Source organism: Phyllostomus discolor, chromosome 1 (assembly GCF_004126475.2).
Source record: "Phyllostomus discolor isolate MPI-MPIP mPhyDis1 chromosome 1, mPhyDis1.pri.v3, whole genome shotgun sequence".
In the NCBI taxonomy this organism is placed as follows: domain Eukaryota; kingdom Metazoa; phylum Chordata; class Mammalia; order Chiroptera; family Phyllostomidae; genus Phyllostomus; species Phyllostomus discolor.
Window position 1 is genome coordinate 109,094,759 of NC_040903.2, and position 19,400 is coordinate 109,114,158.

The 19,400-nt window shown below is 39.3% G+C and overlaps 1 protein-coding gene across 1 annotated transcript in view; it reads right to left on the reverse strand.

The window, feature by feature from the left end:
• The window catches only part of CCDC7 (coiled-coil domain containing 7), a 187,734-nt gene that overhangs the window by 31,660 nt on the left and 136,674 nt on the right, over positions 1–19,400 (reverse strand). The window contains 1 exon segment of the mRNA XM_028506254.2: positions 6,616–6,681. Within this exon segment, the coding sequence (XP_028362055.2) occupies positions 6,616–6,681 (66 nt within the window).

Genomic DNA, 19,400 nt, shown 5'->3' on the forward strand with positions numbered 1-19,400 from the left:
TATTCATATTGTGTATAGTGTAAGTTGGTTATAAACATTCACTTTTTTGCATGAAGCTATCCAGCTCTCCCAACACCATGTGTTGAAGAGGCTATTTTTACCCCCTTTTATGCTTCTTCCCACTTTGTCAAATACTAATTGACCACAGAGACTTGGGTTTATTTCTAGGCTGTCTGTTCAGTTCCATTGGCTATGTGTATGTTCTTATATGCCCGTATCTGTCTGTTTTGATTACAGTGGCCTTGTAATACAGTTTGATATCAGGTATTGTGATCCTTCATACTTTTTTCTTCATTCTCAAAGTTGCTACAGCTTCGGGGTTGTTTATGGTCCCATGTAAATTTTTGAAGTGTCTGTTTTATATCTGTGAAGTATGTCATTGGTACTCTAATAGGTACTACATTGAATCTATAAATTGCTTTGGGCTGTATGAACATTTTGATGATGTTAATTCTTCCCATCCATGAACATGGTACATGCTTCCATGTGTTTGTGTCTTCCTTAATTTCTTTCTTCAGTGTTGTGTAGTTTTCTGAGTATAGGCCTTTTACCTCTTTCGTTAGGTTTATTCCTAGGAATCTTATTTTTCTTGTTGCTGTATCAAATGGGATTTTTTTTCCTGGTTTCTGCTTCTGTTGTTTCATTGTTGGTATGCAAAAATGTCTTGATTTCTGAATATTGACTTTTTATCCCACTGTTTTGCTAAATTCATTTATTAGGTTGAGCAGTTTTTTGGTGGAGTCTCTAGGATTTTCTATGTATGCTATCATGTCAGCTGCAAACAATGACCATTTTCTTTCCTCTTTTCCTATTTGAATGCCATTTATTTCCCTTTCCTGTCTGACTGCTCTGACTAGGACTTCTAATACTATGTTGGATAGAAGGGGTGAAAGTAGACAACCTTGTCTTGTTCCTGATCTTAGAGGGAAAGTTTTTAGTTTTTGTCCATTGAGTACAATGTTGGCTGTATGTCTCCCATATAGGGCCTTTATTATGTTGAGGAATGTCCCTCTATTCCCCTTTTGCTGAGTGGTTTTATCATAAATGGGTGCTGTACCTTATCAAATGCTTTTTACACATCTATTGATGTGATTTTTGTCTTTCCTTTTGTTTATGTGATGTACTACATTTATTGATTTGTGAATATTGTACCACTCATGCATCCCGGGATGAATCCCATTTAGTCATGGTGTATGATCTTTTTAATGCATTGTTGGATGTGGCTTGCCAATACTTTGTTGAGGACTTTAGCATCTATGTTCATCAGTGATATTGCCTGAAGTTTCCTTTCTTTGGTGTGTCTATCTGGTTTCTGGTAGAGTTAGGTTGTTTATTTGAAATGTTTCTTTTCTTTTTCTTTCTTTCTTTTAGGTAGGTCTGTATCCCTATGAACTTCCTTCTCAGGACTGCCTTTGCTGTGTCCCATAAGGTTTGGGGTGTTGTGAGTTCATTTTCATTTGTTTCCAGAAACTTTTTGATTTCTTCCTTGATCTCATTCTTGACCCATTTATTGTTTCATAGCATGCTATTCAATATCCATGAGTTTGGGTGTTTTTGAGTTTTTTCCTGGAGGTTAGTTTCTAGTTTCAGTCCCTTGTGGTCAGAGAGAATGCTTGATATAATTTCAATTTTCTTGAATTTGTTGAGGCTTGTTTTGAGATCTATCATGTGGTCTGTCTTTGAAAATGTCTCATATCCATTTGAAAAGAATAAGTACTTTGCTTCATTGGTATGAAAGGTTCTATATATATCAGTTAATTCCATTTGATCTAGGACATTGCTCAGTGCTGCAATATTTTTGTTAATATTTTATTTGAAAGATTAACCCATTTTTGACAGTGGGATGTTGAAATCCCCCATTATAATTGGGCTGCTGTCAATGTCTTTCTTGAAGTCCTCCAAGATTTTCTTTATGTATTGGGCGCTGCTATGTTGGGTGCATATATATTTATGGTGTTTATGTCTTCATGATGGATTCTTCCTTCGAATATTAAGAAGTGACCTTCAGGGTGTCTTTTTATGGCCCTTATTTTTGAAGTTTGTTTTTTCTGATATGAGTATTGCTTTCCTGGATTTTTTTTCCTCTCCATTTGCTTGGAATATTTGTTTCTAGACCTTCACTTTTAGTCTGTGTAGGTCTTTTGTTTTGAGGTGGGTTTCTTGTAGGCAGCATATGTGTGGGTCATGCGAGGGTCATGTGTGGGTCATCTTAACCATTCAGCTCCTCTATGTTCTTTGATTGGAGTATTATATCCATTTACTTTGAAGGTTATCATTGATAGGTACTTATTCACTGCCATTTTTTTGCACCTGTGTTCCTCTCTTACTTTTTTTTTTTCCTTTTCTTAATGGAGACCCTTTTGCTTCTCTTGCAGAGTTGGTTTGGAGGAGGTGTATTCTTTGAGGCTTCTTTTGTCTGGGAAACTCCTTATTGTGCCTTCCATTTTAATTGAGAGCCCTACTGGATAAGGTAGTCTTGGTTGTAGGCATTTAGTTTTCATTATTTGGAATATTTCTTGCCATTCTCTTCTGGCTTGGAGAATTTCTATTGAGAAATCAGCTGCTAGTCTTATCTGGGCTCCCTTTTATGTTACTTCCTGTTTCTCCCTTGCTGACTTTAAGATTCTCTCTTTGTCTTGGAATTTTGCCATTTTAATTATGATGTGTCTTGAAGTGAGTCTCTTTGGGTTCCTCTTGATTCAAACTGTCTGTGTTTCCTGGGTTTATGTGACTTTTTTTTCTCATCAAATTAGGAAAGTTTTCCATCATTACTTTTTCAAACAGGTTTTCTATCCCTTTGTCTTCTTTTTGTTTCTCTGGTATTCCTATTGTATGGTTATTATTCTGTTTCATGTTGTCTTCCAGTTCTCTTACCACCTGTTCATTCTTTATGAGTCTTTTCCCATTTTTTGCTGTTTGTGGGGGGTTTTTCTATCTTGTCTTTCAGCTCACTGATTCAATCATCTACTTCATTCAACCTGCTTGTAATTTCTTCTAGTGTGTTTTTCATTTCTGAGGTTTCATTGTTCATTTATTTTTGGGTTTTGTTTATAGTTTCTGTTTCCTTTTGATATTATTGTAGTTCTCACTCAGTTCCCTGTAGTTTTCTGTGAGTTCCTTGAGCATATTTATAACCATTATTTTGAATTCTATATCTAATAGTTTGCTTACCTCCATTTCATTTAGTTCTTTAGTGGGTAGTCCTTCATTCCTTTTGATTGCAGGTTCTTTTTTTTGTCTCCCCATTTCAGGTGACTTTTTCTGTTTCTGCACTTCCTGATGTTTTGCTTGCTAGCTGTCTTTGAAGGGGAACTTGTATGATGGGAATTCTATGGGATTCAGTGTTTGGTCTCATTTATCATCTCCTTGTCTGGATGCTCTAGCTTCCCAGTTTCTCCTGTTTGTGCAGACTCTTTTGTTGTACTTGGGTTTTTACCTTTTGGTGGTTCCTTTGTTGGTGGTTTCTCTCCTCCAGTGGGCATATTGATGTTTGCATCTCCCACCTATTTGGCAAGATAAAGAAAAGCTCCTCAGGAAAAAACAATCCAGCCCACAACCTGACCTCAAAATTTGAGCTTCTAGAACTAGGTTTTGTGTTCAATCCATGATAAGGAAGGGTATAGAAAAATCAAGTGATCAAATTTCTCTCTCACATTGATGTTTTTACTCTATCTCTCTTTCTCTGTCTCTTCCTCCCTCTTTGAGGTTACAGCAAGATGTGAGCAGAGTGGACTGGAGACACCTGAGGAGAGACTGAGGATAGAAGCTCTGGGGAGAAGTCAGCCCCCAAATAGACAAATTATTGCTTCTAATGAAAAAAAACTTGTTGGTTTTTGCAGCTATTTCATTTCCATCCATCTGTTTGAACACTATCATTAATAACAAATTTTTGTATATTATCTTATGCTTTCCAGAAAGAAAACTATATAAGTTATACTACTTTTATCTATCCATTTATAAAAATGTACCTTCTTTCTTTTATTTTTATATCATTTAGCAACAATTTGGAAAACAGCAGTAAGAGCCAATGTCTCTGTTTTTTTTTACTGCCCAATGATATTTTTAAAATTATTGTTTATGCTGTTACACTTGTCTCAGTTTCTAACCCCTCTGCCCCCATCTGCCCAGCCCACCACCCACTTTTATAGTCAATCTGCACACCACGTCCATGGGTCCTTCATATATGTTCTTTGACTAATCCCTTCAATATCTTTTAAACAGTCCCCACCTCATCCCTTCCCTCTTACTGCTACTCTATGATTCTGTGCCTCTGGTTCTATTTTTCCCATTAGTTTACTTTGTTCATTAGATTCCTCTTATAAGTGAGATCATATGGTATCTGTCTTTCACTGCCCTGCTCATTTCACTTAGCATAATAGTTTCCAGTTCCATCCACACTGTCACAAAGGGTAGGAATTCCTTCTTTTATTCTCCTATGTAGTATTCCTTTCTGGAAATATAGCATATTTTTTAATCTACTCATGTACTGATGGACACTAGGACTGTTTTTAACTCTTGACTATTATAAATAGTGCTGCTATGAGCATAGAGGTGCATAGGTTACTTTGAATTGGTGTTTTGGGGTCCTTAAGGTATATTTCCAGCAGTGGAATCACTGTGTCAAAAGTTAGTTCCATTTTTATTTTTTTCAGGCAACTCCATACTGTTTCCACAGTGGCTGCACCAGACTGCATTCCCACCAACAGTGCACTAGGGTCTCCTTTTATTTAAAAAAAAATTATTGTTGTTCAAGTACAGTTGTCTCCATTTTCACCCCACCATGACCCCCCGCCCTACCCATCCCCACTCCCACCTTCGAACCCACCCCTTTGGCTTTGCCCATGTATCCTTTATACATGTTCCTTGATGGACCTCCCCCTATTTCCCCCCATTACCCCTCTCCCTGCTTCCCTCTGAGTACTGTCAGTTTGTTCTTTATTTCAATATTTTTGGTTACATTTCGCTTGCCTTTTCTACACAGCCTTGTCAGCACTTGTTTGTTGGTTTATTAATGGTAGCCATTTTGGAAGATACAAAATAATATCTCATTGTGGTTTTAATTTGCATCTCTCTGATGACTAGTGATGTTGAGCATTATTTATATGTCTATGGGCCATCTCTATGTCCTTCTTAGAGAAGTGTCTATTCATGTACTCTGCCCATTATTTAATTTGATTGTTTGTTTTCCTGGTGTTGAGTCATATGAGTTCTTCATATATTGTGGAGATCAAACCCTTGTCCAATGTATCACTGACAAATATGTTCTCCCATGTAGTCAGTACCCTTTCACTTTGAGGATGGATTCCTAGGCCATGCAAAAGCTTTTTAATTTGATGTAGTCCCATTTGTTTATTTTTTCCTGTTTCCCTTGCCCTAGGAGATATATCTGCAAAAATATTGCTATGTGAGATATCTGAACTTTTACTACCTATGTTTGCCACTAGGGTTTTTATGGTATCACCACTTATATTTAAGTCATTTACCCATCCTAATTTTATTTTTGTGTCTGATATAAGTAGGTGATTGAGTTTCATTTTTTTGCATGTACCAATCCAGTTCTCCCAACACTATCTGTTGAAGAGATTATCTTTTTACTCCATTGTATGCTAGTGCCCCCTTTGCCAAATATTAATTGACCATAGAGACATGGGTTTACTTCTGAGCTCTCTATTCTGTTCCATTGACCTACATGCCATTACTAGGCTGTTTTCTTTACAGTGTCCTTGTAGTATAGTTTGATACCAGATATTGTGATACCTCCTACTTTGTTTTTTTTTTCAATATTGCTGAAACTATTTGGGTTTTGTTTTATTTTTTTGTTGTTGTTGTTCCAATTAAATTTTTGGAGTTTTTGTTCTAGATCTGTGAAATATGCCATTGATATTTTACTAGGAATTGTGTTGAATCTATAGATTGCTTTGGGTAGTATGGACATTTTAATGATTTTAATTCTTCCAATCCATGAACACGGTATATGCTTCCATTTGTTTGAATATTCTTCAATTTCTTCCTTTATCCCAGTTTAATTGAGTTTAACTTGAATACCTGAAGTATTGTACTTTTACTTATAATATTGTGTCAGTTTGAAATAAATATCTTTTGTTTGATTAAGAATGTTTTCTTTCGAGATTACTGCCATATGATTTCACTTATATGTGAATTATAAAACTGAAAGCAACAAATGAGGAAACAAGGAAAACATACAAAAACTCATAGACACAGACAACAGTATGATGGTTACCAGAAGAGAGGGGATGGAGAGTAGAAAATGATAAAAAGGGTCAAACATATGGTGACAGAAGATGATTTGAGTTTGAGTGGTGGGCACACAATGCAATATACAGATCATGTGCCAGAAAAATGTACACTTGAAACCTATGTAATGTTATTAAGCAATATCACCCCAATAAATTTAATTTAAAGTAAAACTCTAGGTATTAAAAAAATGATTGTTAAATTCTAGTAACATATTCCTAGTGCATAAAATGAATATACTTTAAACCTGGCAGAATATTATATACTTCTTTTAACAATTTCAATGTTATTAATTTAAAAACTCTTTATTGACATTTCCTTCACTTGCTAACAATTTGAAAAGAACATGATATCCTTTACCTGTAAAGCTTGTTTCAGTTGTTCGTGAAGGACTTTGTTCTCAGTTTCCAGAGCACAAGCTATTTTCTAGAAAGTAACATAAGAATAGATGGAGGAGTGTTCATTTTGGTACTTCTGTTTTTAATAATTTTTTCTTACAATTATTACCTTTATAAACTCCATATGAAGAGCCAAGATGATGATTTAAGCATAAACATTTACTACACACTTCTCAGGCATAATGGTGGAAAATTTATGTAGCTAAATCTTCCTATTGATTTTTCATATGCAAACTGACTTTGGATCTGGCAAATTATAACTAAATTAAATTAAACATTTTATTTCTAGATTACAAATAAACATTTAGAACTTCCAGCCAAGATGGAGACTTAGGTAGACATGCTGTGCCTCCTCGCACAACCAAAATAAGGACAACAACAATTTAAAACAAAATAACAACCAGAACTGACAGAAAATTGAACTGTATGGAAGTCCAACAACCAAGAAGTTAAAATAGACACATCCAGACAGGTAGGACGGGCAGAGGTGGGCAGCTTGGGTGGAGAGGGGTTGAGCAAAAAAAGTGGTGGCACCAGGCATGCAAGACGGAAGGTGACAAACCCTGGGAGTGCAAGATGGCAGCAGGCAGGCCCTGGGTGTGAGGTGGCAACGGGCACACCCAGAGAGGTGGCAATTGTGAAATGGGGCACGATGTGCAAGGTATCTGGCTGACCAGGTGGTCCCACATTCACATGCACAAATAGACCAGGAGAAACTGGGGAGTGAGACAGATTGTGCAACCTAGGATCCCAGCATGGGGAAATAAATCCTCAAAACACCCATTAAAAACACAAGTGGGGGTTGAGGTGTTGGGAGAAACTCCCAGCCTCACAGGATTGTTCCTTGGAGAGACCCATAGGGTACTAGAACATACACAAGCCCACCCACATGGAAATCAGCACCAGAAATGCCCAGTTTGCTTGGGGGAAGTGGCAGAAGGGACTGAAATCTGACAGAGAGTGGAATAAGCCCCATTGTTCCCTCTCGGACCCCGCCCCCACATACAGCATCACAAACCAACAACCTGGGTTGCCCCACCCTGGTGAACACCTAAGGCTGCACACCTCATACGTAACAGGCATGACAAGACAACAACAAAAAAAAACCAAAAAAACCAAAAAAAACGCCTGAACGGAAAAACAGATCAAAGCTCCAGAGCAAATACTTTTAAGTGACGAAAAGATAGCCAACCTATCATATGCACAGTTCAAAGCACTGGTGATCAGGATGCTCACAGAATTGGTTGAGTTTGGTCACAAATTAGATGAAAAAATGAAGGCTATGCTAAGTAAAATGACAGAAAATGCACAGGGAACCAATAGTGATGGGAAGAAAACTGGGACTCAAATCAATGGAGTATACAGAAGGAAGAAAGAAACATCCAATCAGAAAAGAATGGAGAAACAAGAATTCAAAAACATGAGGAGAGGCTTAGGAACCTCCAGGATATCTTTAAACATTCCAACATCCAAATTATAGGGGTACCAGAAGAGGAAGAGCAACAAGTGGAAAAATTACTTGAACAAATAATAAAGAAGAACTTCCCCAATATGGCAAAGGAAACAGACTTCCGGGAAGTCCAGGAAGCTCAGAGAGTCCCAAAGAAGTTGGACCCAAGGAGGAACACACCAAGGCACATCATAATTATATTAGCCAAGATTAAAATGGAGAGAATCCTAGAAGCAGCAAGAGATAAGGAGACAGTAACCTACAAAGGAGTTCCCATCAGATTGTTAGCTGATTTCTCGAGACCTTACAGGCAAGAAGGGGCTGGAAAGAAGTATTCCAAGTCATGAAAGGCAAGGACCTACATCCAAGATTCCTCTATCCAGCAAAGCTATCACTTAGAATGGAAGGGCAGATAAAGTGCTTCTCAAATAAAGTCAAGTTGAAGGTATTCATCATCACCAAGCCCTTATTTTATTAAATGTTAAAGGGACTTATCTAAGAAAAAGAAGATAAAAAACATGTACAGTAAAATGACAGCAAACTCACAATTATTAACAACCATACCTAAAACAAAAACAAACTAAGCAATCAACAAGAACAGGAACAGAACCACAGAAATGGAGATTACATGGAGGGTTAGCAACAGGGGAGTGTGAGGAGGAGATGGGGGGAAAGGTACAGAGAAAAAATAGCATAGATGGTAGGTAGAAAATAGGGGAAAGGCAAGAATAGTATGGGAAATGTAGAAGTTAAAGAACTTATGACACATGGACATGAACTAAAGGGAGGGAATGTGGGTGGGAAATTGTGTGCAGGGTGGAGGGGAATGAAGGGGGGAATGGGACAACTGTAATAGCATAATCAATAAAATATATTTTAAAAATATAAATGAACATTTAAAATTTTATGAAGAGAAGCAACTTTTTTCTTAACACAAAGTAAGTATAGTTCAGATTTTGTGAGTAGGGGTGGATTTGTTGCATCCAGCAAACACAAGAACAAATATCAGAGAGTTTCACGGTATCAAAGATGTTGCTTTATTGGCCAAGTTTAACCTGTGCAGGGGCGAACTCTCAAAGTGTCCGGAGACACGATACCCACAAGGGCTGCAGACAAGAGTGAGAGTTGCGCCAAGTGCTTACAGCTAAGTCCTTATATAGGGGTTTTGGCGTGAGCAAGCATTTTACAGAAGCTGATGTGGCAGTTAGCTATTTGCTTACAGAGACCGCACGCGGGAACAGAGTAAAATTCAAATTTTTAAAACTAAACAAAGCATTGCTTATCTAGCATACCCAGGGGAGAACATCTGCATGACACAGGACATTTGCTCAACTACATCCTGTACTCTGTCTCCCTTGTTAGTTCCTTTTAGCTACAATGCAGTTCCTGTTTACTAAGGTCACATTTAGTTCTTAATTTCCTTGTTCCCAACAGATTCTATTACACATTAAAGAGCTCGAGAATTCTTCACCAAATAAAAGACAGTTTGAGGAACCATACCTAAAGATCCCCTTTCTCCTCTGGTATAGCATAGCAAATACCTACTGGACAAGCCGAGCCACACAGAGCCACAATAAACTATGAACAAAATACAAATATCAGTATTTGAAAGCAACGAAGAGTAATTAGATTCTTGAGAGAAGGTGACCAAGAGTAGTATTTTTGGTTTTTGACTCCTAGTCTGAGAGCAAGCCCTATCTGAGCCAGGCAAGAACCTGATAACTGATAGAAAGCCTGAGTTGTTAGACCTTAAAAAAACAGGTAATAGAGTTCAGGGCAATATAGCACTGGAAAAGTTAGGGGAAAATCACACAAATTAGAGAACCAGAGACTGGGAACTGCAAACTGTGTAATCTCTCCCCAAATCTCCCTCTGATCCTTAAACCACACATGCATAGAGAAGACTCTAATGAGCCCAGAAAAAAAGCTTAAAAAAAATGCCATTCGAGCTCCTGCCTAAATACAGTATTTTTACTTTGCATCCAACCATGTGAGTTATGTATTAAACCAAAATAAACAAAAATAATACCAACCATCTGAAGAATATAGCAGAATTTAGTGTCAACATGATATTCCAAATATGCAGAATAAAATTTAGAACTATTTGACATTTGAAGAAACAGAAAATGATTCTTACTCTCAAGATAAAAGATAATCTACAGAGAGTGATCACAACATAGTCCAGATTTTAAAATTAGCATTAAAAATCTTAACACTCTTCAAAATGGCAGCAGATTAGGTAGATCTTGTATTTACCTCCTCCCAAGACCAAACTGAAATTACAACTAAATTGGGAAATGATTACATGAATAATCAACTAAAAACTAGCTGAAGAGGAGTCTTATAACCTGAAATCTGCAGAAGAATCCACATTGAGACTGGTAGGAAGAGAGGAAATGCAAAAAGGCTGGCCCCACTCCCACAGGCAGTGGCTGAGGTGCTAGAAGGATATCTCAGCTGCAGAAGGATCCCCCTGAGAGGCACAGGGCCTGAACCCTAAGCCAGACTTCCCAACCTAGAGCATGAAATCCTTAAGAGGTTCCCATATAGCATCTGGCTATGAAAAGTGACAGTGATTCTGTTTGCCAAGGAGAGACAAAGTTCATTGGAGACCCAAGCACCCTGTTAAATGGTCAATACACACAATTTCATTCATAGCCACTTGTCCTGGGCTCAAGCAGTTGGAGGACAGTGTACAGAGGGTTACCTGAGGAGAGTCTGGGTTTTTTGGTTCTGGAAAGAGAGGTGGGGAGACAGCCTCCAGGATCCTTATACTGAGCCATTCTTGGATACCACAGTCACCAAAATTCCTGGGCAAAAACAATCCCCTCCAAGCTACATCAGCCTGGAGGAAAGCAATTTCCTCACCCTCTGAAATCCCTTTTGCTACACATAGCAAATCTTAAGCCTGGCTGAGGAGTCAGCAGCATAATCCAGGACATAGTAGTCTGAGGAGACTCAAATCATATTTTTAGTCAGGGCCATTTCCCCTATTTCCCTGTGAACATGACTGATGTTTCCTCCTTACAGGAGATCTGATGGAAACCACCTCTTGGATTCTGGAAGACCCACCCACTGGGCCCCAGAGACCCCACCCACCTGACTACTAGGGGTTCACCCTGTTGAGATCAGAGAAAAATCTGGGACAGACTTAGTCATGTGGCTCTGAGGTAGGGGATCATACTCACTACTTTCCCTGAAGTATGGATGACACCTTCCCTCACGGGAGATACAATAACCTCATCCTCCTGATTCTGTCAGGAGCTCTATCAGTCCCTGAGCTTGATAGGCAGCCAGAAGGCAGAGGCAGGAAGAGGCAAATTCTGAGGCACCTTGAAATACTTGCTGATGCACCCCCAGGCCTGGTGCTCATAAAAGCTGTACTTTGGAACACAGCTTTGTCTTTCCCATGTGTAACAAAGCCCAGCAGAAACAGCTACAAACTGTGGATCACTAACTGTGAATCACTTGTGGCTTTAAGCAGGTTGCCAAGGGCCAGGCATGGACACATCTGATACTGGCCTGAACTGGAGTCTCTCCCAAAAATCCCAAGACCAACACACCAAGTACCTAGATTCAGACAATATTGGAGCAGGATCCAACAAACTTAGCAAACAGAATATCCAAAGAGAGACTGCAGCAAGCACTAAACTCTGCTAAGCACCTGCACAACAGGTTGCACTCTATGGCCAGGGCTAAGCCTCACACTCAGCCAGCCTGAGGCTTGATCTCACACATGAACCAGACAACAGGAATTGAGATTCAAATATGACAGGAGGGCCCACATAACCCGCACAAGGGACTTTTCTAGAGCACCCAGCTCAGGAGATCAAGGAGACAATAAAACTGGGTCCCACAAATCACCTACACCATAAGGCTGCCCCACAAACACAGGAGATTACAGCATACTTTAAAAAGATTTTATTTATCTATATTTTTTAGAGAAACAGGAAGGGAGAAAAAAAGAGAGGAAAAAAAACATCAATGTGTGGTTGCCTCTCACACACCCCCTACTGGGAACATGGCACACAACCCAGGCATGTGCCCTGACTGGGAATTGAAGCAGTGACCCTCTGGTTCACAGGCCAGTGCTCAATCCACTGAGTCACACCAGCCAGTACATTAATACATAGGAAGAATCACAAAGATAGAGTGAAAAGGGGTATACAAATAAAGAAGCCCCAAATAAAAGAACAAAAGGAATCACTAGAAAAACAGCTAAATTAAATAAAGGCAAATAGTCTTCCAGATATAGAGTTTTAAAAATGGTTAAAGTCATGCTCAAGGAAGTTAGTGAAAACTACAACAGCATAAAAGGAACAGCATAAAAAAAGCATTGAAGAGGACAACTCAGTAATGAAGTATACAGTTCGACATCAAGAATACACTGGAAGGAATACAAAATAGGTTGTATGAATAAGAGGACTGAATCTATGATTTGGAAGACAAAGTAAAAAAAATGCCCAAAGCAGCAAAACAAAACAAAACAGAATTTAAAACATTAGGGTAGTTTAAGAGACCTTTGAGGCAACATAAAGTGTAATGACATCCACATCACAGGGGCACCAGATTGGAGAAGAGAGAGAGCAAGGGATCAAGAACTTATGTGAAGAAATAATGACTGAAAACTTTCATAACCTGGTGAAGGAAAAAGATACAAAAGTCAAGGAAGCACAGAGAGACCCAAGCAAGATGAATACAAAGAGGTTCACAGGAAGACACATCATAATTTAAATACCAAAGGTTAAAGACAAAGCAAAAAAGCTTAAAGTAGAAAGAGAAAGACAATTACCTACAAGAGAGTTGCCATAAGACTGTCAGCTTATCTCTCAATAGAAACATTTCAGGCTAGAAGGGATTACCAGAAAATATTCAAAGTGATGAAAAGCAAGGACCTACAACCCAGGCTATTTTACTTAGCAAGCTATCATTTAAATTGATGGAGAAATAAAAAGGTTGTAGGACTTCCAGCCAAGATGGAAGCTTATGTAGATACATTGTGCCTCCTTGCACAATGAAAATGACAACGACAAATTTAAAAACAAAAACATCCAGAACTACCAGAAAATCAAACTGTATGGAAGTATGACAACCAAGGTGTTAAAGAAGAAACATTCTTCTAGACCGTAGGTGGGATTGAGAGGGCAGCTGGGGCAGAGAGGACTCATGGTAAGGCAGTGGCTGGTGGACAAGGCAGTCCCACATTTGTATGTGGATAAACATGGAGCAACAACTGTGGAATGAGACAGAACACGCAACCCAGGGTTCAACCACAGGGAAATAAAGCCTCAAAACCTCCTACTGAAAAAAGCCTGTGGGGGTTGAGGCAGCAGGAGAAATTCCTAGGCTCACAGGAGAGTACATTGGAGAGACTCACAGAATTGAGAACATACACAATGCCAGCCACCCTGAAAGCAGCCACCCTGAAATCAGCACCCTGAAATCAGATTATGCTTGTGAGTAACAGAGGAAGTGACTGAAAGCCAGCTGGGAGCCGAGCAGGTGGGATTGTTCTCTTTGGGACCACTCCCCCACATACAGTGTCACAATGAATTGACATTAGTTGTCCCACCCTAGCAAATACCTAAGGCTCCATAACTTACTATACATAATAGACACGCACAGACAAAGAAAATAGCCCAAGTAAAAGAACAGATAAAAGCTCCAGAAAAAAATACAACTAAGTGATGAAAATATAGCCAACCTATAAGATGCAGAGTTCAAAACACCGGTAATCAGAATGCTCACAAAAATGGTTGAGCATGATTGCAAAATAGAGGAAAAGTGAAGGCTACTAAAAGTGAAATAAAGGAAAATGCACAGGGAATCAATAGTGATGGGAACTCAAATCAATGGTTTGGACCAGAAGGAAGAAATAAACATTTAAGCAGAACAGACTAAAGAAACAAGAATTCAAAAAAATGAGGAGAGGCTTAGGAAACTCCTGGACAACTTTAAACATTCCAAGATCTGAATCATAGGGGTGCCAGAAGGAGAAGAGAAAAAGCAAGAAATTGAAAACTTATTTGGAAACATAATGAAGGAGAACATCCCAAGTTTCACAAAGGAAATACATTTCCAGGCAGTCCAGGAAGCTCAGAGAGACCCAAAGAAGTTGGAACCAAGGAGGCACATACAAAGGCACCTCATCATTATATTACCCAAGACTGAAGATAAGGAGAGAATCTTAGAAGCAGCTATAGATAAGGAGACAGCTATAAAGAAGTTCCCATAAGACTATCAGCTGATTTCTCAAAAGAAACCTCAAAACCTCGCTGGCAAGAAGGGGCTGGGAAGAAGTATTCAAAATCATGAAAGGCAAGGACCTACATCCAAGATTACTCTATCCAGCAAAGCTATCATTTAGAATGGCAGGGTAGACAAAGTGCTTCCCAGATAAGGTCAAGTTAAAGGAGTTCATCATCACCAAGCCCTTATAATATGCAATGTTAAAGGAACTTATCTAAGAAAAAGATGATCTTAAATATGAACAGTACAATGACAACAAACTCACAACTATCAACAACCAAACCTAAAAAAAAAAAAAAAAAAAACTAGGCAAACAACTAGAACAGGAACAGAATCACAGAAATGAAGGCAACACGGAGGGTAATCAGTGGGGAGGTGGAGGAGGGAGAATGGGAGAAAAGGTTCAGGGAATAAGAAGCATAAACAGTAGGTACAAAATAGACAGAGGGAGGTTAAGAATAGTACAGGAAATGAAGAAGCCAAAGAACTTATATATATGACCCATGGACAAGAACCAATGGGGAGGGAAATGCTGGTGGGAGGGGGTGTGCAGGGCAGAGGGGAATAAAGGGGGGGGGGATGGGACAACTGTAATAGCATAATCAATAAAATATATTTTTAAAAGAAGAGGTTCCAGAAAAAAAAAAGCTAAAGTGGTTTGTTACCACCAAAGTAGTGCAACAAAAAAATGTTAAAGGGCCTTCTTTAAGACACAGAAGAAAAAAAAATGAAGTTAAAAAAGAAAAATGGCAATAATTACATACCTATCAATAATCACTTTAAGTAAAAAAAAAAAAAGGCTTAAATGCTCCAATCAAAGGACATAAGGTAGCTGAATAGGTAGGTAAGCAAGACCCATAGATATGGGTCCACAGGAGACCCATCTCAGAATGAAAGATTTAAAAAGATTAAAAGTAAAGTGATGATAAAAGATATTTCATGGAAATGGGAATAAAAAAACACTAGCAATACATATATCTGAAAAAAAACAGACTTTAAAGCAAAGGAGCACACTAAATAATGGTAAGAGAAGCAATCTATAAGAAATTATAACTGGTAAACATTTATGCACCCAAAAAGAAGCACTTAAATACATAAGGCAAATCTTGATGGACAAAAGAGAAAGATTGGTAGTAATAGCATCTTACTAGTAGAGTTTTAACACTCCATTGACATCAATGGATAGATGTTCCAGACAGAAAAGAAGCAAATGGTAGCCTTAAATTACACACTAGGTGAATTTTTTTCCTAGGACCAAAGATGGCAGATGAATAAGTAAAGCTACACTAGCTTCCTCCCAGGACCAATCTGGAAATACAATTGCAAAGAAATATTCTGGAATAAGCAACTGAACAATAATGGGGAGGGGGAGCCTTATAACCACAGACAGACAGGAGAAACACCTTCACCACAATGTGACTGGTATGGAGTGTGGAAGAGACATGAGAGGGCTGGCTCAGCTCCCACGGGTGACAGCTGAAGTGCCAGAGGAATATTTCAGTGGCCAGAGGGACCCCACTGAGTAGTGTGGCATCTGAACCCCAAACAGGGCTCCTCAGTCTTCAGCTCCAGAACCCAAAAAGAACCCAGATGACATCCAGCTCATAAAAGCATCATGGTTTCTCTCTGCCAGGGACAGATAGCTGGAGATACAGAGAGCTTTTTAAATAGCCAACACATAAAATTTTATTTGCAGCCACTTACTCTGGGCTCTCACAAAGTGGAGGCTGATGGACTAGAGATGCTTGAGGAGAGACTGGGGATGGTGGATTAGGAGAGAGAACTGAGAGAGCAGCACCAGATCCTGGTGCTGAGTCATTCCCCCATACTGCAGGAGCCATCTTGCTTCACAGATAACTCCCCTCCAAGTGGCATCACCAGGAGGGGAAGTGATAGCCCCACCCCTGGAGTTACTATGCCCCACCCTGTTGTGTTTAAGCCTAACTGCTGACTACAGGGTGACTAGATTTACAACTGAGGGAGTCAGCCAGAGACTGTAGATTCCTGGAAGTATGGAACAGGCTGCCTAGAGCCAGGTAGAGATACCAGCTGACATCACCAGAGGTGGATGCAGAAAGAAAAAACAGTGGTAAATACTACATGCTACCAAGGAAAATTTCACTGCACTCTTCTTCATGATTTGTGATATTTTCTCTCCTGTATAGCTATTTCTTGTCCTTCAAGATTGTGCATATTGGGATCAGGAAGATGATGGCGAGGTAGGTAAGAGTGGAGCCCAGTTCTCCCTGTGCCCAGCTGGAACACCTAGCCAATCTTCTGAGGAAAACAATAAACAGCCAACAGAACCCCAGCTTATATGAATTTTTGAGGCAAATAATTGCAGAGGACATTGAAAAACAGACTATGAGGGATTGCCCTGAGACAATAAGGTTCCTGGGGTCTGTGTGGGGACCAAAGCTACTGTGCCCCCAGCCCGTTGCTGCCTCAGGACATGGGGACAAGAGTTATATCACCAGCTCCCTTTCCTACCAGAGCAGGGAGGGCATCCCAGAACCAAGAGGAACCTGGATGCTGGAAGTCACTGTGGGGAATAGAGGTGAAGTGAGAGACACACAGAGATGGTATACATCCGCTGGGACTGTGGATGCCAGCACCAAAGAAATTGAGGAGCCAGGCAACATCTGGAGAAGGAAGGATTTGGGCCATGTTGGATCCTAGCTTGGATAGTCTGCAGACTGGTTGGAAACTTGGGCTGTGTGAAAAGCCAGTCGCTTGTTAAGAACGGCGGGCAGCTACTTTGTAAGGGACTCTCAAGCAGTGGCTAGCTAGCCCCAAGGGTTATTTGAGCTGCTCATGCCCAAAGACTGACTGTCTGAGCAGAATCACATGTGCCTAGCTTGCCTCTGACTCTCCTCAATGTGGACTCATGCTGTACACCCAGAGACTGAATAGCTGAGTAGAACTGAACACCCAACCTGTCTTTGGCTCTGCACCCAAGATTGATTCATGCTGTGCACCCAGAGACAGTGACTGATTTGAGCCTGGTAGCTCACAAAGGACCCAGACCAGAGGAGGCCAGGAAACTGAATATTGCAACCCAGACCAGGTCCCCATCCTCTCAAACCATAGGAAGGGAGAAAAGTGAACCCAGCCCCCCTGTTCCTGTGCATCTAAGAAGACCAGCAAGTCAGAAGGAGGCTTGTTATTATTTTTTTTTCTTTCTGGATCCTCTACCTTTTTTATTTCTTTTTTTTTCTCTTCCCCCAAGTGAGACAATAAGACGTGGAGTTATGAAGGGTCCAGAGACAGATCGAAAGGTGGTGCACAAGGCTAACCCCCAAAAGTGAGAAACTGTGATAAAAGTCACTTTGCTATCCCACAGAGCTGGCATTTTATTGTATATATGTATTATTATTATCTTTTCATTATCTTCCCACTTTTATTTTATTAGTATTTTTTGAATTTCTCTTCCTTATGTTTAGTTTTCCTTATTTTATTTATATGTTAAATTGCATTGTTTGACTGGTTTTCCTTATTCTCTCTTTATTGTATTTTAATTTTCCTTCTTTCACTTCACCCATGTTCCAATAACAGACGGTTCTTCATCAAATACTTACTATTCTGGTTATCCAAACCACATATTTCTTGTCATACTATTGTTGTTCCGGTATTATTGTAAATAATTGTTGCCCATACAAATGTACATACTACACCCAACCATCCCTGATCTTAGCTCACTTCACTTCAATTCTCAGCATTATCATTGTGATTAATTCTATTTTCTCTCACACTACACCTACTTTCTATCCTTTACTCTCACCAAAGCTCATCATCTAACCTTGCACATGCACTGTTTTCTGGATTCATCTCACAGTCACCCTCCCCTCTAACAAGAGTCTTATCTCTTTTGCACCTTTTAGAAAAAGTGGCTAATAGGGTGAAATATCAGTTAACGCAAAACTTATCCAAAGAATCTCCTATCTCTTCTCTTCTTTCTGGTACTCTAAATCTCATAAAGTGTTCTCCTGCTGTCTTAATCCATTTTGCCTATCCCCCACCACTGATCACATACAAGAAATAGGTAGGAGCTGAGAACATCAGTATACCTGCTAGAGGAGAAAAACCACCAAAAGGTAAAAACCCAAGTACAACAAGAGAGTACACACAATCAGAAGAAAAGGCAAATCTAGAGTGTCCAGACAAGGAAATCAAAGAGACCACACCGCTGAACAGCATAGAATTCCTACCATAGAAGTTCACTCTACAAAGATAGCTAGTACAGTGAAACATTAAGAAGTACAGAAACAAACAAAAAGAGTCACATAAAATTGGGACACAAAAAAATAATCTGCAATCAAAAGGAATGAAATACTCCCCACTAAAAGAGCTAAATGAAATGGAGGTAACCAAACTATCAGATATAGAATTCAAAATAATGGTTACAAAAATGCTCAAGAAACTCACAGACAACTACAAGGAACTGAGTGATAACTACATCAATATGAAAAAAAAATAGAAACTATAAATAAAAACCAGGAAGAAATGAACAATAAAATCTCAGAAGTAAAACACACACTAGACAGAGACAAAAACCGGTTGGATGAAGCAGAGGATCAAATCAGCAAGCTGGAGGACAAGGTAGAAAAAAAACACCTACATAGAGCAAGAAAAAGAAAAAAGACTCAGAAAGAATAAGAAGTGATCAGGGAGCTTCAAGACAACATGAAATGGAATAATATCCATATAATAGGGATACAAGAAGGAGAAGAAGAAGAGCAAGGGATAGAAAACCTGTCTCAAAAAGTAACAACGGAAAACTTCCCTACTTTGATGAGGAGAAATGTCACACAAATCCAGGAAACACAGAGAGTCCCAATCAAGAGGAACCCACAGAGGCCCACTTCAAGACACATCATAATTAAAATGGCAAAATTCCAAGACAAAGAGAGAGTCTTAGTCAGCAAGGGAGAACCAGAAAGTAACATACACGGGAGCCCCGATAAAGATAGCAGCTGATCTCTCAATAAAAACTCTCCAAGCCAGAGAAGAATGGCAAGAAATATTCCAAGTAATGCAAAGCAAAGGCC